Raw genomic sequence first — 21536 nt, forward strand, 5'->3', positions numbered from 1 at the left:
GAAGAACACCTGCTCTTCCCATTACATAGGCTGACCAGTCAGGGGTGGGCAATTCCAGTCCTCGGGGGCCTGATTGGTGTCACAGTTTTGCCCCTGCCCCAGCTAACACACCTGACTCCCATAATCACCTAATCATGATCTTCAGTTTAGAATACAATTTGATTAATCAGATGTGTTTGCTAGGGATGGAGAAAAAGTGTGACACCAATCAGGCCCCCGAGGACTGGAGTTGCCCACCCCTGCGTGAAAGCTATGATCCCTTATTGATGTCACTTGTTAAATCCACTTCAAATCAGTGTAGATGAAGGGGAGGTGACAAGTTTAGGAATGATTTTTAAGCCTTGAGACAATTGAGACAAGGATTGTGCCATTCAGAGGGTGAATTGGCAAGACAAAAGATTGAAGTGCGGGGTATGGTAGTCGGTGCCAGGCACACCGGTTGGTGTCAAGAACGGCAACGCTGCTGGGTTTTTCACGCTCAACCGTTTCCCGTCAAGAATGGTCCACCACCCAAAGGACATCCAGCCAACCTGACACAACTGTCAGAAGCATTAGAGTCAACATGGGCCAGAATCCCTGTGGAATGCTTGTGACACCTTGTAGAGTCCATTCCCCGATGAATTGGTGCTGTTTCAATATTAGGAAGTTGTTCCTAATGTTTGGTATACTCTGTGTATATAATTTGAGACTGGAAATGTAATGTTCAACTCTTTCACCACATTTAATCGTAATTCTCACACAGCTGTTGCTAATATTCATATTTCAACATTGATGTTTTCAAAAGTTTACTTGCTGAGCTTCTGTACACAGTTGCATGACGAGGTATGGCAGTCTATTGATGGCTATGGCGATGCAAGTTTTAAGACGGCTTTTGCTGTTGTTGTTTTCTTCCGTGTTTACTCTTTTGCGGTAAAGATGAGAGAATTTACTAGGCAGACATTCAAGTTTTATAATATGAAAGATATGTTTTGATTCCCCAGAGAGGCGAACAAGTAAACTCTGAAACATTATTGCAATACAAGACAGACAGCACTAGACAGAGGTACATGCACACCAACGAAGCTAGTCTCAGAACACGCAAAGACACTCCCTATACAATGGCCACCTTTTCGCTTTCTGAAATCTCTTCCATGCATTCCTGGCTTCTCTTACATGGATTTGTCTTCTCAGTGTACATTGACATGTTATTTACATTCAGTAACAGCTAGTACAGGTGTTATATGTTTGCAGTTTTTATACAGTGTTTATCATTACTGTTGAATATAGATATGGAGATTTACAAACTGTACAATATAGGGAAGGGGGGGAGTATTTACAATAGGCTTTCAGACATCAATAAACAAAGGAGGGCTCGATTCAATCCGGAGCGCGGACAATCTGTGTTGTAATGTGATTGAAATGTAAAGGTCGTTTCTGATTGAGCCGAACGCGGAGACATTGCTTTTAAATGTCAATCGCGCTGTAACGCTGATCTTCCGCGCTACTGATTTGAATCGAGCCCTAGATATGTTTTCTGTTTTACGTTTTCTCCAACTGTAAACACTGAGCATGTTCAAGTGCAATGAAACTGTGCCACATCCAGAGGCAAAACCACAGATCTCATAAAGCAGATGGTTAAACACACTGCCCGTGTTCAGATAATGAAGGTCTCATGTGCTACTACATAAAACATGTCACAGTTTGAGTGCCCTTGAACGAGCTCCCAAAGAAGTTATTCGCCTGCTAGCAGTATGTTAGATTGTCCTGAACAGGACCAACATCTACTCTAGCCTACTTCTCCCTCCACGGCCTTTAAACTCATACCTCTTGGCTGTCCATTTTAAAAGTGCACCAAAATAGCAGTCTGATTCCCCCGTTGATTGATCAGAGAGCTTTTTTGAGTTCAAGATAAAGTCACTGCTGGCTGGGGATTGATACGCTAGCATTGAGTGTGTGCTTTTGTAGGACTTATGTATGTGGGTTGTGATATCAACACTATCCATGGGTCTAATGCAGTATGCTTCTATGTTTGCTTATAGCTTGGAATCCCAGCAATGTGCATGACAGTGCAAAGCTAACGGTACCAATGTTTTACTTTTAACTCTAAACTTTATAGCAATGGCTTTTGTGAATTATCTTTGCAAAACTACATAATATTATCCTCTGCATTTCATATACAAAACATCTATCAACTATCATACTTTCTTTATAGTTATTTTAATATTTAAAAAATACATAGCTATCTGAATTTCAATGATGACTGAAAAAGTGCTGAAATAAATGAATCAAGTATGTATGAATATGTAATCAAATAAAGTAAATGATAATAAATTCAACATAAATACAAATGTTGTGAACTTCTGTTAATAACATGTTGTGCATATACGAGTGTTGAAGGATGTAAAGCCTTTTTAAGCAATCTTTCTACAGGTTTCCTAGAAGTGGTATCCATTCTTTTAAAAAGGGAAAATAGATCATGAGAAGGACATTCATTATAAAGAAAATACATTTTCATAGATGACTATCAACAGCTAGGTCCTTTCCCTTTAGCACATAGCAAATGCTCATTTTGTTTGACTGCAACAGACTACTAGATAATTACTTGCTGTGCAAATAGCTTGCTATTTTTTTTTTGTTTGCCATCAAAAATGCAGCTGTGGTTTCAAATCTGTAACTGCAATGTAACATAAGGCATTTATTCCACAAAAACTGTGTGCAAAATAGTTTTTGGTTGGACCTTGCTACAAACAGCAAGGTCAATGTGCAAACTTAACGAAAATGTATATATTTTGATCGTTCATATCATATAAGAAGAGATATAAATAGCACAATGTTAAGAAATTCATTGAAATGTTTTTAAGTGCCATTTAGTCCTATCCTCAGATTAGGTGTTGTAATAACCTGAACCACAAGAGGGCAGTGGCGACATATGGCCCTGGAAAGAGTCTGCTAGTTTGACATAATTGATGGCAAAAAATGTAAACAGCAGCACTATCCAGACTATGGTACATCTACAGGGCATTATCAGGAAGGATTAGGACTTCCTCCATGGTAAGTGAGGGACCGTACCACAATTAACCTGTGTTTCACAGTAGGGTTCATCACTTTCAGAGTCTGCGGGTGGGGACGCCTTTTTCCACTCCTTCTCTCCGTCATCAGAGTCTTCCATTGCCACAGTAATGAGAGGGGGAGATTTCCTGAAAGGGAGACAGAGAGGTGGAGTCAATACAACAGGCAATGAATGTTCTCGAGACAAGATGACTCAACGGTCCGTGTTCATAGCCTGGTCCCAAATCTGTTGAGATGTCTTGCCAACTCCTATGGTCATTGGAGTAATAATGACCATAGGAGATGGCAAAACAGCACAAACTGATCTGGGACCAGGCTACCATACTCACAGACGGGTCAATGTAACGATAGTACAGGGAGGTACAGTGTGGCTAATGACAGTACCTGTATTCTCCATTGCGTATACCTGTCTACAATCTTGTGTGTTTATCGATGCCATTGTGTGATATGTTGTACCTCTGGCATCGTGGAATAGAATATTGTTCTTCTGTCACTAGCATTTCTGTCTGTCTAGTATTGCATAGACAGACCTACATCCACATCTCTTTAATATACTGTATGAAATCTATCAGTACAGTTGGGAGAATTAAAGATTTAACCTGAGTGCCAAATCTAGGTCCAAAAAGGCTCATTAGCTTCTACCCCCAAGCCATAAGACTGCTGAACAATGAATCAAATGGCTACCCGGACTATTTGTATTGACCCCCCCCCCACCTGTTTATTATCCATGCATAGTCCCTTTACCCCTACCTACATGTACATATTACCTCAATTACTACGACTAACCTGTACCCCCGACTCGGTACCGTGCCAATGTGACCACAGACAGTGTGGTGAAGAAGGCACAACAGCATCTCTTCAACCTCAGGAGGCTGAAGAAATTTGGCTTGTTACCTAAAACCCTCACACACTTTTACAGGATACCTATGGTACCCATCCTGCCGGGCTGCATCCTCGCCTGGTACGGCAACTGCACCGCCCATAACCACAGGGCTCTCCAGAGGGTAGTGAGGTCTGCATAACGTATCACCGGGGACAAACTACCTGCCCTCCTGAACACCTACGGCACCCAATGTCACAGGAGGCCAAAAAGATCATCAAGGACAACAACCACCTGAGCCACTGCTTGTTCACCCCGCTACCATCCAGAAGACGAGGTCAGTACAGGTGCATCAAAGCTGGGGCAGAGAGACTGAAAAATAGCTTTTTTTTCTCAAGGCCATCAGACTGTTAAACAGCCATCACTAACACAGTGAAGCTGCTGCCTACATACAGACTTGAACTCATTGGCCACTTTAATAAATGGAACACTAGTCACTTTAATAATGCCACTTTAATAATGTTTACATATCGTGCATTACTCATCGCATATGTATATACTGTATTGTATACCGTCTATTGCATCTTGCCTATGCCGCTTGGTCATTGCTCATCCATATATTTATATGTATATATTCTTATTCCATTCCTTTACTTATATTTGTGTGTATTAGGTAGTTGTTGGGGAATTGTTAGATAACTTGTTCGATATTGCTGCACTGTCGGAACTAGAAGCACAAGCATTTCGCTGCACTCGCAATAACATCTGCTAACCATGTGTATGTGACCAATAACATTTGATTTAATTTGATACCGGTACCCCCTGTATATAGCTTCGTTATTGTTATTTTATTGTGTTACTTTTTTTTACTTTAGTTTATTTAGTAAATCTTTTCTTAACTCTTATTTTCTTAAAACTGCATTGTTGGTTAAGGGCTTGTAAGTAAACATTTCATGGTAAAGCCTACACCTGTTGTATTCGGCACATGGGACAAATTAACATTTGATTTGATTTTGATTTGACCTCTTGCTATCTTTTACCTCTTTCTGGTATCTAATACCAGGGTATCCCTAGGTATCCCTAGGGTATCTCTAGGTATCTCTAGTGTATCTCGTTGACCGATTGGATATCTCATACAGGTATCTCAAACCTAGGGTATCTTTGAGCGTCTAGGGTGAGCGTTCAGCACCATGCGGAGGTGTCTGATACCTGTCCCCACTCTGGGTGATGAGTCTCCTGCACGTCTCCATCTGCACGTCCAGGCCTCGCTTCATGGAACACATCTCCATGTACTCGTGCAGGTGTCGGTTCATGTCACTCTTAGCAGTGGCCAGCTCCAACTGTGGAGACGTAACGTGAGACAATCCATACTGTAAGTTTGCTGTCTGGTTTTGAAGTGTCACCACAAACATGTTGGAGTGATGAGGGGCAGGATCTTTGCAAGCGCAAAACCAAAAGGCTGCAGTCGTTTGCATAAATCTTTTTTTTCCTAGTTTGTTGTCTTCTTTTAGGTCGATTGTATTTGTACTTCCTATCGTTGCCACGGGGAACAGAGAAACTAGCAAATGAGCAAGCAAGAGGAGAGCCTCTGGAAAGACTACACTACCTTCAATTTGTTACTTCAATGCATCTTATCTACATAGGAACTCATTTCAACAGTGATTCATGTAAGCACATGGAATGGCTGACTTGTTCGTTTCCATCATCTATCATCACGTCTATGTATTTACGGCTCTGTTTACATCTCTGCAGGCTTATAAATAGCCTTATCCTGCAGCAAAGTCCTCATATTGTACAATCTGCAGGGGGACAACTGTGGTACTTAAGAGAAGGGCTTTTGTATGTTTGGGTGTGTCTCACCTCGATCTGGTCGATTGTCTCCTGATACTCCTTCTCTCTAGTCTGGAAGAGGGACTCTGTGTCCTTTATCACCTTCTCTATGGACTCCTCCTGCTGCTGCGTGGTGTGTGTGTGTGTGTGTGTGCGTGTGAGGGAGAGAAACACATTGTTTTGTGCTTATTTGCCTAATATACATGAGATAAAAGGAATGTCAATCAGTATATGGAAATGTAATATACTGCCAATCCATTGCATAAGTACAGCTCAATTCCAAAGTGTCTCTATTGCCCTGCCTCTCTCTCTGTGTGTGTGTGTGTGTGTGCTTGCTACCAGCTTATCTAATTTACACTGTGATCCACGGATCAGGACATGTCAATGTCACAGTCATACATGCAATGTTTAAAGTAGGACAGAGACACATAGACAAGGCAGCCCAACCATAAGAATAATTAATAAGCAGGAAGTACAGTGAAACACACCCTTTAACACAGTTCTGGGATCAGCGTACCTAGCCAGCTCCTAACATTAACCATTACAGTGGTAAATACAAAACTCAAAATCAGCCAGTGGCTAGTGGCAGGTATAGTGGCCTACCTCTCCCTGGGTCTCCACTGCTCCCAGAGTGTATCCTGGAAAATCCTCCCACAGCAGCAGAGTCTCCTCAGTCTCCTCCCAGGCCAAGCTGTCACAGTCGTCCTCAAACTCACACTCCCTCCTGCAATAGTATGGCTTACTAGTTATACATATATTTACATACTGAACAAAAATATAAACTCAACATGTAACGTGTTGGTCCCATGTTTCACCGGCTGAAATAAAAGATCCCAGAAATGTTCCATACGCACAAAAAGCTTATTTCTCTGATTTTTCCTGCCCGTGAGAATTTCTCCTTTGTCAATATAATCCATCCACCTGACAGGTGTGGCATATCAAGAAGCTGATCAAACAGCATGATCATTACATAGGTGCACCTTGTGCTGGGGACAATAAAAGGCCAGTCTAAAATGTGCAGTTCTGTCAAACAACACAATGCCACAGATGTCTCATGTTTTGAGGGAGCGTGCAATTGGCATGCTGACTGCAGGAACGTCCACCAGAGCTGTTGCCAGAGAATTGAATGTTAATTTCTCTACCGTAAGCCCCCTGCAACATCGTTTTCGAGAACTTGGCATTACATCCATCCGGCCTCACAACCGCAGACCACGTGTAACCACGCCAGCCAAGGCCCTCCACATCCGGCTTCTTCACCTGTGGGATGGTCTGAGATCAGACACCCAAACGGCTGATGAAACTGTGGGTTTTCACAACCAAAGAATTTCTGCACAAACTATCAGAAACCGCCTCAGGGAAGCTCATCTGTGTGCTCGTCATCCTCATCAGGGCCTTAACCTGACTGCAGTTCGGCGTTGAAACCAACTTCAGTGGGCAAATGCTCACCTATGATGGCAACTGGCAGGCTGGAGAAGTGTGCCCTTCATTGATGAATCCCGGTTTCAACTGTACTGGGCAGATGGCAGACAGCGTGTATGGCGCTGTGTGGGCGAGCGGTTTGCTGATGCGACAGTTTTCAACAGAGTGCCCCATGGTGGCAGTGGGGTTATGGTATGGACAGGCATAAGCTAAGGACAACGAATGCAATTGTATTTTATTGCTGGCAATTTCAATGCACAGAGATACCGTGACGAGATCCTCAGGCCCGTTGTCGTGCCATTCATCCGCCGCCATCACCTCATATTCTGTACATATTTCCTGGAAGCTGAAAATGTCCCAGTTCTTCCATGTCCTGCATACTCACCAGACATGTCAACCATTGAACAAGTTTTGGATGCTCTGGATCGACGTGTACGACAGCGTCTTCCAGTTTCACCAATATCGAGCATCTTCACACAGCCATTGAAGAGGAGTGGGACAACATGCCACAGACCACGATCAACAGTCTGATCAACTTAATGTGAATGACATGTGTTGGGCTGCATGAGGTAAATGGTGGTCACACCAGATACTGACTGGTTTTCTGATCCACACCCCTACCTATTTTTTTTAAGGTATCTGTGACCAACAGATGCATATCTGTATTCCCAGTCATGTGAAATCCATAGATTAGGGCCTAATTAATTTATTTCAATTGACTGATTTCCTTATGAACTGTAACTCAGTAAAATCTTTCAAATTGTTGCGTGTTGCGTTTATATTTTTGTTCAGTGTAGTTTACTGGCCGACTCTGGTCCGCTCATTGCTTACAAGTGACAGACTAGTCCTGGTGATGAGCAGTGTGCAAGCTTTTAATCCAGACCAACTCTAACAGTCCTGATTCAAATAATCATGGTCTGAAATTTAGAGTGTCTCCCCAGTTGTGGTGATTGAGACTTTATCAGACCTCGATTACTGACCATTTCCACATAGTTAGGACTCACAGCTGGTTCAGCATCCTCTGCATCTCCTCGTTGATCTGATTGGCTGACGTGCTACATGACTCCTCATCATTGCCCCTCTCGCTCTCAGAGATGCTGATTGGTTCATCCCCATCACCGCCTTTAACCGACTGGGCCGCCTGCTTTCGGGGCCGGCGAGTCAGAGTGGAAGGAGGTGTGGCCATCTGCTAGATAAAGGTGGAATAACAGTGTAATAGCAGTGTAATAAAGGTGTAATTAACATGAGTTGACCTAGAAGATATGAGTGGACTTGCTTTCACAGAATGGGTCATGCTGTAATTATACCAATCGACGATTGCTCCAACAGATCTAGAATCCGACACTTAACCATTATGGTGGTAAACGCTAAACTGATCTCATATCAGTGTCTTGGGGCTACCTAACATATAGTATAGTTAGTTGTATATAAGCAGTCCTGACCTGGAAGATCTGGATCATGTCTTCACAGTTCCTCTGCTGGGCCACATCACACAGGCGAGCCGTGATGTCGATGCGTCTACAGATGTCCATGTCCACCTTCATGGCCTTCTCCTGGATCTTACTGTCCAGATCTGACAGGTTCTGATAGAGAGAAGGAGAGGAGAGTGAGTGACCATCGCAATAGGAAATATGTGTTCCCAAATCTTATTTGTATTTTAAAATACATTTTTGAAGTAAACCGCACCAATGTGTTACAATTAGAGATGTTCTACGATTTTATAACTCAAAAGTGAGTATGGCAAAATTCCTATTCTAAGCCAACTCTCATGGGACTACTTTTGAGGTATACAAATCTCAACAACTTGAGTGAGCTATTCCAACGTTGCTATGAGGGACTTACGTTGCTCATTAGGCCTTTGAAGAGGACCAGCTCAGCTTTCAGCTGTTTCACCCTGAGAGCCAGCTCATCCTGACACACCTCACTCTCCTGGAGATCCTGTGCACGCACACGCACACGCACACGCACACACACACACACACAAAGTATGACATAACATAACTGATTAAGTATGCATAATAAATAGAATGGGTGGTGTATTGCATAGTTAATTTGTAGTTCTTTCCAGCTCAAGTTACACAATACACTATCTCTCTACTACTGCTTTCCAATCAACCCAGCTGATCTGAGGTGGAATCATAATGTTAGTGTGATGGGAAATTTAAAAATGGGGTAACCTGCAGTTCAAACGATAACAAAGCAGTCGCCCTCCAGCTTTTTAGGTACACAGCTTAGGGATGGGGGGTTCGGAGAAATGCAATCACTATCAAATTCATAGACGGTGCTATGGACACAAGGACTCGCCATCCATGAGTTCAAAATGATAGTTTTACCATGTTTTAAAGCTACACTATACAGTGTTTGTTAAAAATGACATTGTTTACCAACAATGGAGTAAAACCCACTTCTATTTTGGGTTCTGAGGGGGTTTGACTGTTGAACTAAGCTCACGAGGCATTTACATATGTTTTGTTTTTCAAGAATCAATGGCTATATGTAATTTATTAAAACATGTATGCGTAACCGATGTGAAATGGCTAGCTAGTTAGCGGTGGTGCGCGCTAATAGCGTTTCAAACAGTGAGATCACTCGCTCTGAGGCCTTGAAGTAGTGGTTCCCCTTGCAGAGGCCGAGGCTTTTGTGGCGCGATGGGTAACGATGCTTCGTTGGTTCGAGCCCGGGGCGAGGGGACGGACAAAAGTTAAACTGTTACATTGATGCTGTTGACCCGGATCACTGGTTGCTGTGGAAAAGGAGGAGATCAAAAGGGGGGTGAGTGTAATCGATGTGAAATGGCTAGCTAGTTAGCGGTGGTGCGCGCTAATAGCGTTTCAATCGGTGACGTCACTCGCTCTGATGGGTAACGATGCTTCGTGGGTGACTGTTGTCGGTGTGTGCAGAGGGTCCCTGGTTCGGGGACGGACGAAAGTTAAACTGTTACATATGTTGCCCTTTATCATTGACACAGCTAAGGGCTTACCTCCTCCAGCTCAGCCACTTTCTTTATCATTGACACAGCTAAGGGCTTACCTCCTCCAGCTCAGCCACTTTCTTTATCATTGTCACAGCTAAGGGCTTACCTCTTCCTGCTCAGCCACTTTCTTTATCATTGTCACAGCTAAGGGCTTACCTCCTCCAGCTCAGCCACTTTCTTTATCATTGACACAGCTAAGGGCTTACCTCCTCCAGCTCAGCCACTTTCTTTATCATTGACACAGCTAAGGGCTTACCTCCTCCAGCTCAGCCACTTTCTTTATCATTGTCACAGCTAAGGGCTTACCTCTTCCTGCTCAGCCACTTTCTTTATCATTGTCACAGCTAAGGGCTTACCTCCTCCAGCTCAGCCACTTTCTTTATCATTGACACAGCTAAGGGCTTACCTCCTCCAGCTCAGCCACTTTCTTTATCATTGACACAGCTAAGGGCTTACCTCCTCCAGCTCAGCCACTTTCTTTATCATTGACACAGCTAAGGGCTTACCTCTTCCTGCTCAGCCACTTTCTTTATCATTGACACAGATAAGGGCTTACCTCTTCCTGCTCAGCCACTTTCTTTATCATTGTCACAGCTAAGGGCTTACCTCTTCCTGCTCAGCCACTTTCTTTATCATTGTCACAGCTAAGGGCTTACCTCCTCCAGCTCAGCCACTTTCTTTATCATTGACACAGCTAAGGGCTTACCTCTTCCTGCTCAGCCACTTTCTTTATCATTGACACAGCTAAGGGCTTACCTCTTCCTGCTCAGCCACTTTCTTTATCATTGACACAGCTAAGGGCTTACCTCCTCCAGCTCAGCCACTTTCTCCTGGAGGTCCACTCTGAATGTATATTCTTCCTCCCATCTGTTGAAACACACACACACACACACACACACACACACAGTGATCATATAGATGAGAATGGAGATGGATGAGGAAGTCATCACCACAACATCGCACTATCATCACTGTCTCTTCTGGGCAGACAACTTCCAATTACACACCCGCTTTTAGCAGTTCAATACCACAATCACCATTATTGTCTATTTAGGCTATTCTAGTACCTCAATTTTCCCGACCATCTGTGACTGAGTGTAGATAACGTTGTCAAAGGCAACAATGTCTCACAAATAGTATGATAGTAACACTGGATCAAATCCCCAAGCTGACAAGGTAAAAATATGTCATTCTGCCCCTGAACAAGGCAGTTAACCCACTGTTCCCCGGTAGGTCGTCATTGTAAATAAGAATTTGTTCTTAACCGACTTGCCTAGTTAAATAAAGGTTAAATAAAAATGTATGTAAAAAAGTTACAAATAACAGATAGAGGCAGATGGCCTAATACCATCTCCTATAGGCTACAGTGTTGTGCTCATGCGGTTCAATTAACCAATAAGGCCCGAGGGTGTGTGGTATATGGCCAATATACCACGGCTAAGGGCTGTTCTTCTGCACGATGCATCGCAGAGTGCCTGGATACAGCCATTAGCCGTGGTATATTGGCCATGCATCACAAACCCCAGAGGTGCCTTATTGCTATTATAAACTAGTTACCAACCGTGGAGGCTACTGAGGGAAGGACGGCTCATAATAAGGGCTGGAACAACGCAAATGGAATGGCATCAAACACCATGGAAACCATGTGTTTGGTGTATTTGATACCGTTCCACTGATTCCGCTCCAGTCATTACCACGAGCCCGTTCTCCCCAATTAAGCTGCCACCAACCTCCTGTATTACCAAAATAACTAGACCAGTAAAAATAAATGTTTTGTCATATCCTTGGTATACGGTCTGATATACCACAGCTGTGAGCCAATCAGCATGAACCACCCAGTTCATTCTAAAGTTTGATGGAGTTTGTATATCCACGTTGTGTGCCTAATCTCCTTTACTCAGCTGTGTTACGGAACAGGACACCACGTAGTATGCACATAGAGCACCCTGCTGCAACACTTACTGAAGGTGAAGTGGCCTAACCCAGGAGGGTGCATGTGCCATAGTCCACGTTGCTTATACACACTGTTATCAGTCTGCTCAAGTGGGGATGCAGTGTATAGCCCTACAGTAGCCTGTTGTTAACAGTATACGTGGGTAGCCTATGCTTTAAATTCAACCTGGTCTCATAGCGTTTTGTATTATTCCGTACGTAAATCTGAGACACTCCATTTAGTATGATATGTTATGTTTCATATGGTATGTATTAAATTGTGGATGTCCATCACCCATTTCATATAATATGTTATGAATTACAAAACGCACTATATGCTACGAATTTGCAAAACTTATGATATGTTAACCTTTGGGGAGACGATCGCATTATACGCCCACCCATCCACCCAGACCAACCAGTCTTTTATCCCACAGGCCATAAACTTTCTGAATCTGCACATAAAATGAAATAATATATTTTTATTGCTGCATTTTGACACAATTAATTTAACCCTAGTAAAAATTCCCTGTCAGTTAGGATCACCACTTTATTTTAAGAATGTGAAATGTCAAAATAATAGTAGAGAGAATTATTTATTTCAGCTTTTATTTCTTTCATCACATTCCCAGCGGGTCAGAAGTTTACATACACTCAATTAGTATTTGGAAGCAATGCCTTTAAATTGTTTAACTTGGGTCAAACATTTTGGGTAGCCTTCCACAAGCTTCCCACGATAAGTTGTGTGAATTTTGGCCCATTCCTCCTGACAGAGCAGGTGTAACTGAGTCAGGTTTGTAGGCCTCCTTGCTCGCAAACGCTTTTTCAATTCTGCCCACTAATCGTCTATAGGATTGAGGTCACTCCAATACCTTGACTTTGTTGTCCTCAAGTAATTTTGCCACAACTTTGGAAGTATGCTTTGGGTCATTGTCTATTTGGAAGACCAATTTGCAACTAAGCTTTAACTTCCTGACTGATGTCTTGAGATGTTGCTTCAATATATCCACATCATTTTCCTACCTCATGATAACATCTATTTTGTGAAGTGCACCACCCCCTCCTGCAGCAAAGCACCCCCACGACATGATGCTGCCACTCCCATACTTCATGGTTGGGATGGTGTCCTTCGTCTTGCAAGCATCTCCCCCTTTTTCCTCCAAACATAACGATGGTCATTATGACCAAACAGTTCTATTTTTTGTTTCATCAGACCAGAGGACATTGCTCCAAAAATTACAATCTTTGTCCCCAAGTGCAGTTGCAAACCGTAGTCTGGCTTTTTTTATTGCGGTTTTGGAGCAGTGGCTTCTTCCTTGCTGAGCTGCCTTTCAGGTTATGTCGATTTAGGATCGTTTTACTGTGGATATAGATACTTTTGTACCTGTTTCCTCCAGCATCTTCACAAGGTCCTTTGCTGTTGTTCTGGGATTGATTTGCACTTTTTGCACTAAAGTACGTTCATCTCTAGGAGACAGAACGTGTCTCATTCCTGAGTGGTATGAGGGCTGCATGGTCCCATGGTGTTTATACTTGCGTACTATTGTTTGTAAAGATGAATGTGGTACCTTCAGGCATTTGGAAATTGCTCCCAAGAACAACCCAGACTTGTGGAGGTCTACAATGTTTTTTCTGAGGTCTTGGCTGATTTCTTTTGATTTTCCCACGATGTCAAGCAAAGAGGCACTGAGTTTGAAGGTAGGCCTTGAAATACATCCACAGGTACACCTCCAATTGACTCAAATGTTGTCAATTAGCCTATCAGAAGCTTCTAAAGCCATGACATCATTTTCTGTAATTTTCCAAGATGTTTAAAGGCACAGTCAACTTAGTGAATGTAATCTTCTGACCCACTGGAATTGTGATACAGTGAATTATAAGCGAAATAATCTGTCTGTAAACAATTTTTGGAAATTTGTGGAGTGGTTGAAAAACTAGTTTTAATGACTCCAACCTAAGTATATGTAAACTTCCGACTTCAACTGTATATGGTTGTCACTGTTTTTAATGTTGTTGTTTTATATTGTTGAACCCTGACTGCACAACAAATTTCCCAATTTGGACAATAAAGATAACTTGAACTTGAACCCTACTTTCGGTTTTGTATAAGTTGAATGTAAAATGAAGTTGCATTCTATTCTAGCTTCACACAGCACCCTGGAGACTTATTACACAAAAACTAATTGTATGTTATTGTATTGTTATGAGACAGTTGTTTTTCATGCGATCTACGGCAGATGATTGGAAATGTTCCCATGTTGAACAATTTGACCTTCTCAATAAAAGAGAATTAGAGGAAGGTGTTTCAGCTGGCAAGGCATAGAGGCTGGTGAACAGAGAGTTGACGTTGCCCTGTTGCCATTAACATTCAGACAGTGGGTTATAGGCTGTAGTGAAGGTTACTGGTGTCATTTAGTGATGTCGGCATCTTCTCACAGACGCTGCAGAAGGTGAGTGCTCGCATGCGATGGGTAGAGGGGGTGAGAGAGAGAGAGAGAGAGAGCGAAAGAGAAAGGAACAGGGAGTTTGTGTGTGGAAGAGAGAAATAGAGTGGGAGAGGGTTCAAGTGAGAAAAAGAGAGCAAGAGAGGGAGTGACAGAGAGAGTGTGAGGGAGGAAGAGAAAGTGGGAACAAGAAAAAGAGAGAATAATGTGAACAGCCGCTAGCGGCCCCACTAGCGGTCACAGGTTTCAGTTCAGTGCTGCATTGCAGGTGGTGAGACGAAACGCAGATGGGCGGAGGAGGGAGAGGGAGAGAGAGAGAGAGAGAGAGAGAGGCCATGTGAGAGAGAAAAAAACATTGTACTGCTGACTTCTCCCCAGCCAATTCAGCCCTCTCTAGATAATGTCCTATTGGATAAGAGATTGGCCAGTGCTGTTCTTTTAAACGCTGTGATTAACCATGTTTGAACTATGATCCCCAACCAGCCTATAGTGAAGCCCTTGTAATGGCATATCACTTGGGAAGTACAGGGGCAATTTGAAGACAAGAAGTAGAGTGGCTAAAACACTTCAAGGTTTACAGAGTAACCAGAAGCCTACTTATGGAGGATGATGATGCCTCTTCATTTCAACTCAGTTCTAAGATAGTAGTACTTTGGCAGCATGATCATAAGCTGGACAACCATAAAGCCTGTAATATAGCGCTGCCTTATGTTTCAAGATGCGTATGCAAATCATGTAGACCTTGCATGATGATGTAATGTTATTTTCTTGTGTTCTGGGGTGTAATTTGGTATGAAGAAAGCAAAAACACACTATGGTTGATTAGGCTCAAATCAGGCTACTGTTAGACAAGACTTTGGCAGAAGGGCACAGATGTTATGGTATCTGTAACTATAAAAAGGATCCCTGATTAGTAGAATCCGGTGTGTAATTAGAGCTGGGGGGGAGCCTGCACAACCCCTTCACTCTCCAGGAGGAGGGTTGGCCAATCCTGGGGTATAGAGACAATAAATGACATGACACATCAGGCCTACAGTTGACAATAACATAGGCTTAAAGCCCCAGGCCTTTAACTATAATGGTTAGACCGCTTCATACATACCTGCGTTTATACTCATCCCTCTCTCGTTTCACCTTGCCCAACACGTTGTACAGGGCCCGTATCTCAGGGGTGATGGTGTCGATTTGTACACCTACTCCGTCCGTTTGGGCACAAGGCACACCCGTGCATGTTATGCGCGAATCTCTCCCCGCGCCAAATCTGCGGTCGTGGTTGTAGGACCAAACCGTGCCGGGAAGGAACCGGGGAGGCGGGTTAGTAGACATACCAGTCCCAAAACGGAAATATTTCTCGTTAATGTTGGATATCGTCTCGCAAGGATCGGTAGGGGTTAATAAAGGACTGATAGAAATATGTGGAGTGAGTTGGTTGGAATTGAGGTTGCAATTCGAGTCAGTCAGAGTCGAGTTCCTAAATACTGATTTGCTGTTGGACTCAATGACGGGAGTTGTAGGCCTGTTGAGTGATGGAGAGAGAAGGCCTCCGGGCAGGTATGCAGAATTATTGACGTTCTGGAGGGGGATATGTCCGGGTCTAACTGCGATGGACCCTACGAAACCAGTCTGGACTCCCATTTCCTTAGTCAATGGCTTTTTCCTGTGTCCTTCTCCTGAATTGTCCTCATTATTTTCCAAAGCCTGCTGAAGCTGTTTCTCCAAAGCTTTATTCCGACGCTCCAGCTCATGAACTTTAGCCAAAAAGCAGCGGAAGCGCAAATTCAGGGTCTTGAGAACACTGATGTTGGAGCCCAAGTCATTACGCAGGGCCATCGCTGCGGGGGGCGGCGGCGCACGGTGCATGTTGTTCAGGTGCAGATACCCGAGTCCCGAAGGTGGCAGCGCACTAAATTCCAGGCCAGATAGCCCATCTTGTCCAAAGCCAGTGTGCTCACCCAAGATGAAGCCTGAGTCAGGTGCACCGTATGAGTCTAGGCCTGTCATGGAAGAATCCGAATTGCTGCCCATCTGGTTATGCTGCTGTTGCTGAACCAGGTACGCGTTCTCCCCCAATAACGGATTCATGCTTGCGTATGAAAATCTGAAATGTTCGAAATCCGGCATGAAAACAGACTTCTCAATTTAGCTTGAAAGCTAACTCCTGATGCAAATGATGGCCTTACTTGCTCTATCCCTAATAGCCTTGCCCTGTGAAGAGTTAGCATATGCGTCCTACCAGGACAGAATAAGATAACTGAACAAAATAAAATAATTTATAGGCTATAGGTAAAAGGTGCTATTGAACAAGTAGAATATTCCACGTCCTAAAATTACACCCGTCAGTGACTGAAAAAGCCGCAGCAATCAAGCGATGAAGGCTACCTGGCTGGCCGCAGAGCAACTACTAACTTTGGCGTAGGGATGGATGTCTGCCGAAGTAACAGTACAGTCAAGACCATGGCCAGACAGAAATAAACAAGCTACTGCGGGTTTTAACTACCGCCATGACTAGTGTAAACGCGCAATCACCTACTGCTTGGCTTGAGTAAATTCTCGACACGTTTCATTAATGTCACATTGTGTGTTTATTTTACCCTACACGTGAGTAATATCAATGGCATTATTGTCTGTAAGTCTAACTATGTCACCATTATTTCAATCAAAGATGGCTCACGGTTTAGGAGTTTTACGGCACCCTCAGCATCCCTTGGGGACGTCAGAGAGAGCCCATAATAACGTTGCCTGTAAGGTTCTCTGCTCATATTGTCTAAAAGCTATGGGCTACTGGCTTACTGAAACGTTTGGACTGTTCTTTGTGCAAAAGTAGGCCTACACCTAGTTGAAATGTATGCTACACATGCTCCATTACACAATTTCCTGTTGTTTGATCGAGGAGGGCTGAAATATGGTAAAATACATTTGATTTTATTTGACACATACATAAAAACAATAGAGAACATACTAAAAATAAAAGTTGAATGTTGTCCATTGGATCAGTGGAGAGAAGAGTGTGACTTGCTGACAGGCCACGCCCTCTTAGTGTGGATAGATGTTGCTGTTGGTCATGAATTCCTGACACATCTTGTGTAGATTCCCCCCCCCCCCCAGCACCTGATCTATGTCAATCTCTGGCCTGCCATTCACTGAAATGTCAGAGGGAATGACATATTTACTAACATCACAAGATCCTCTTCCAATAGCATTTTGAACATGTATCGTGTCCTCCCCCCCCCACAGGAATCTATCTACCCATTAAAATCAGACTGATGTGTCGTGGTGCAACTGGAAGTGGCATTCACAGTGGCAATGGAGGATGTTGCTCTTTTCTCAATGGGGGTTTTCACAGTACTGGTAGAATGGTCGGGTGTATACTGACTTGTAATTGAGGAGAATGGTGTTATCTCAAAAGTTCTGGTGGTCTTCGTTGTAGTAGAATTGTCAGGGCTAAACAGACTTGAATTTATGGATGTTGGTATCATCTCAGTTGGAGCATAGGGAAGGGCATAAATCAAAGATGTAGTTGGTCTCTTCTCAATAGTTGCTACGTTACCATGGTCCTGTCCTGAGCGAGTGAAAGGACAGACACAATCAACTTAAAGAGATTGTTTTCTACAGAAAGCCCTGTGAAGTAAACAATGCATAGAATGTGTTTGCCACGCTTCTCTAAAAACATCCCAAAATGCCTTGTCGATACTTAAATCAGACTTCTATTGCCACAATATCACTCCAGAAGATCTGTGTTCATCTACGTTCATGGAACATAACGTTTCCCAAAGATTTTTAGTATATGTCTTTACTCCCAAGCCATACATAGTTTACTTCATTAGGGCTTTCTGTAGAGCCTGTATTTTAAACAAATCGTCTGTATTTTAAATAAGTTAGAACACAAACCAATTAGGATTGCAGTAAAAACCCAGAAAGCTATCCCTTTAAGTAGTAGTTAAAGGGAGCATCCAGCCAGGACGGGTTGTGCCGGCTCAGCGCTCCTGGTCTCCAGTACGTCTCCTCGGTCCAGGATATCCTGCGCCGGCTCTACGCACTGTATCGCCAGTACGCCTTCACAGCCCTGTGCGTCCTGTGCCAGCGCCCCGCACCTGTCGAGCTAAAGTGAGCATCCAGCCAGGACGCGTTGTGCAAGCTCTACGCTCCAGACCTCCAATGTGCCTCCACAGTCCAGTACGTCCTGTGCCTGCTCCCCGGACTCGCCCTGAGATGTGTGTCACCAGCCCGGTACCACCAATGCCGGCACCACGCATCAGGCCTCCAGTGCGCCTCCACAGTCCAGAGCTTCCGGCCACAGTTCCCGGTCCAGAGCTTCCGGCGACAGTTTTCCCAGTCCAGAGCTTCCAGCGACAGTTCCCAGTCCAGAGGTTCCGGCGACAGTTCCCAGCCCAGAGCTTCCGGCGACAGTTCCCAGCCCAGAGCCTCCAACAACGGTACACAGTCCAGAACCTCCAACGACGGTCCACAGTCCGGAACCTCCAACGACGGTCCACAGTCCGGAGCCTCCAACGACGGTCCACAGTCCAGAGCCTCCAACGACGGTCCACAGGTCTACGGTCTACGGCCTTCTCAAGACGGACAGTCAGGTCAACCACGGGCACGTTGGGGGTGGGGACATGGAAGGCCATGCCGGTCAGCTTCGTGTGGGTCAGAAGGTTCAGTTAAATCTACATTCTGGGATAATAAAACAATGACAGCCCTGCCACTTGTTTTGATATACAGCTGAGGGAAGGGGCTATAATAATTTTTTTCATGCTTTCGAATGTTGAGACTCGCCCTTAGTGAAAAGGACTATACAAATCCCATCCATTATCACTATGGTCATAAAACCTCCATTACGAAACCAATGGTCCTGGATTGGTTCTTACCCATTCAGCTCGGGGATAACCTTGCTCACCGCCTTAGCGGCGCCGGTGGAGGCAGGGATAATGTTCTGGCTGGCACCACGTCCGTCTCTCCACAGCTTACCGGAGGGCCCGTCAACAGTCTCTTCTGAGTGGCTGTGACGGAGTGAACTGTGTTCTGGGGTAGGAAACAAGTGATATGGATGCTAGTCTATGCAGGGTTTTGTTCATTAGGCACCAAAAGGAAGAAAACAGGAAGTTAAAATCTGAAATTTACCATATTTTCTTTTTCTGTTGTGAGCTCCGATAAACATGACTCGGGACTCGTGCAGAGCAGAAGCATGAGGGTTGTTAGAATGTACATTAATCGAGATCTCAATGTCAGCATCAGTGCTGACCCACTTTTATCACTACATTCCAGTCCGTGTGATAATTGTGTTTTTTTTAACACAATTATCATCCGTTCTTACCATGAGACCCTCAATGATGCCAAAGTTGTCGTTGATAACCTTGGCGATGGGAGCCAGGCAGTTAGTTGTACAGGAGGCGTTGCTGTGAGGACTTGACATCATTATCAACATAATCTATTTCCTCCCACTAGGAAAAACCCAACATCATTTCAACTGTATCGTCAGCAGCACCAGGTCACTCCTCCACCCACCTTTGACCCACATTAAATCCTGCCTTTCCGAAGTAAAATAGTTTCCCATGTTACCTAATCTGAATTGTTTTCTTACCTCAAGGAGTTATGCAACTTCCATAGAATTTGAAGATAAGGCTTATGGAAAGTAAACAATGCTTAGAATGAGAGTACATGTTTCTTTACAAAACCCTTGTTGAAAACAGTTATTTTCCAAAATCTGTCAAACACAGGACCTTGTTTAGTGATATTGTCCCAAAGTTTAATTGAAGTGTGTGAGCAATTGTAGGATGTGTTTAGGGCATGTCTCATACTCGCATTCTCTGTAAGACTGGGGGATGATTTTTGTCCTGCTGGAACTGAGTGTGCGCGTCTGTCTGTTTCAGCAATTGTTTGTACATGTGACATGTCACCCTGAGGCAGGAACGTTTGTACATGTCACACTGCTCCTTTAAAATAATGTCATGGGTGGAGGGGGAGGGGCTTACCTGACAACCTTCAGGGAGTTATCGTAATGATGGTGGTTGACGCCCATCACGAACATGGGGGCATCGGCGCTGGGGGCGGAGATGATGACTCTCTTGGTACCTCCTTGCAGGTGAGCCTGTGGGGGTGATGGGTGGGGTGAGAGGTCAACGGGTATGTTTGTGTAACAACAAATACACAGCATCAAGGCTGCCTTGCTTGGTTCAGTCGCATGCAGCTGATGCAAAATCGTCAGTCTGTAGGGAAAAAATGAAGGAATCAATGTAAACAATTTACAGCATAAAAATACATGCTCACAGCATAAAAACACAATGCTCACTTGCTGCTCACCCACAACCTTATAGCCATGAAGTCTTATATATATATAAATATATATCCACCAAATTCAAGTATAGACCATTGTCAATATGACCTACTGCTAGTGAAGAGGTACTTACAGAGGCCTTGTCGATGGTGGTGAACACACCGGTAGATTCCACAACGTAGTCAGCTCCAGCCTCGCCCCACTTGATATGGGAAGGGTCCCTCCTGAAGATGGCAAAGAGGTAGAAGTTAGGATTATACCATAAAACTAGTGTTAGAATTACAGAGAAAAGGGAAAAGGAACAACACTTACTCATGGAAAACTGGGATGTGGAGGTTGCCAATGATCAGCGTGTCATTCTCTTGCCTCACTTCACTGTGTTTCCAAACACCGTGGGTGGAGTGATATTTGAACATGTCGACCTATGGAACAGTGGTAGAGAGCTGGTCAGTGATATTACATACAATCTTTAGGGAGGTGTTGAATATGTGTACAGTAAACTTGTGCACCTGAGATATTTATTGTTAAACCGAAACAGACCTGACCCACTCAAGGTCTGACTTCAGTAAAACAGGTTAATATTTCTCAATTTATTTCAATTTCCATACCTTTTATATACTGCTTTATATTTGTCAGTATATAAAGCTGTAGCCTATATAAAGTTCTCAACACTTTTGTCCAAGTCGATGAAGGGGTCTTAGATGGCAACGATATTGACCTCTCCGCACTTGACGGTGGCACGGGTCACCAGGCGTCCAATACGCCCAAATCTGTGAAGCGAAATCAGATAGTTTT

The 21536-nt window shown here is 43.8% G+C and overlaps 1 protein-coding gene and 1 pseudogene across 5 annotated transcripts; both read right to left on the reverse strand.

Annotated features, from left to right (window-relative positions):
• Window positions 1-562: 562 nt before the first annotated feature.
• On the reverse strand, window positions 563-17067 carry LOC110489274 (intermediate filament family orphan 1). Of its 5 annotated transcripts, none has more exons than XM_036970645.1 (9): window positions 15570-17063; window positions 10898-10958; window positions 8960-9055; window positions 8560-8700; window positions 8122-8306; window positions 6302-6422; window positions 5729-5821; window positions 5078-5208; window positions 563-3176 (listed from the first exon to the last, which is right to left on the reverse strand). In XM_036970645.1, the coding sequence occupies exons 1-9, from the start codon at window positions 16586-16588 to the stop codon at window positions 3014-3016; spliced, it is 2010 nt and encodes a 669-aa protein (XP_036826540.1). In that variant the 5' UTR covers window positions 16589-17063; the 3' UTR covers window positions 563-3013. The 5 variants fall into 5 exon arrangements, with proteins under 5 accessions (XP_036826540.1, XP_036826541.1, XP_036826538.1 ...); XM_036970646.1 differs by having other exon boundaries at window positions 8122-8303; window positions 15570-17060; XM_036970643.1 differs by having other exon boundaries at window positions 5729-5824; window positions 15570-17060.
• A 2264-nt stretch (window positions 17068-19331) lies between these two features.
• LOC110487600 lies at window positions 19332-21157 on the reverse strand (annotated as a pseudogene).
• Between the last annotated feature and the right edge of the window lie 379 nt (window positions 21158-21536).

This window comes from Oncorhynchus mykiss, chromosome 32 (assembly GCF_013265735.2).
Source record: "Oncorhynchus mykiss isolate Arlee chromosome 32, USDA_OmykA_1.1, whole genome shotgun sequence".
NCBI classification, from domain to species: domain Eukaryota; kingdom Metazoa; phylum Chordata; class Actinopteri; order Salmoniformes; family Salmonidae; genus Oncorhynchus; species Oncorhynchus mykiss.

Coding starts and splice junctions, on each gene's coding strand:
- LOC110489274 (XM_036970643.1), bottom strand. CDS start 16,588: ATGCCGGATTTCGAACATTTCAGATTTTCATACGCAAGCATGAATCCG. Junction 10,959..15,569: donor AGGGATGAGTATAAACGCAG/GTATGTATGAAG, acceptor GTGTTTCAACAG/ATGGGAGGAAGAATATACAT. Junction 3,177..5,077: donor ATCACCCAGAGTGGGGACAG/GTATCAGACACC, acceptor TCTCCCTTTCAG/GAAATCTCCCCCTCTCATTA.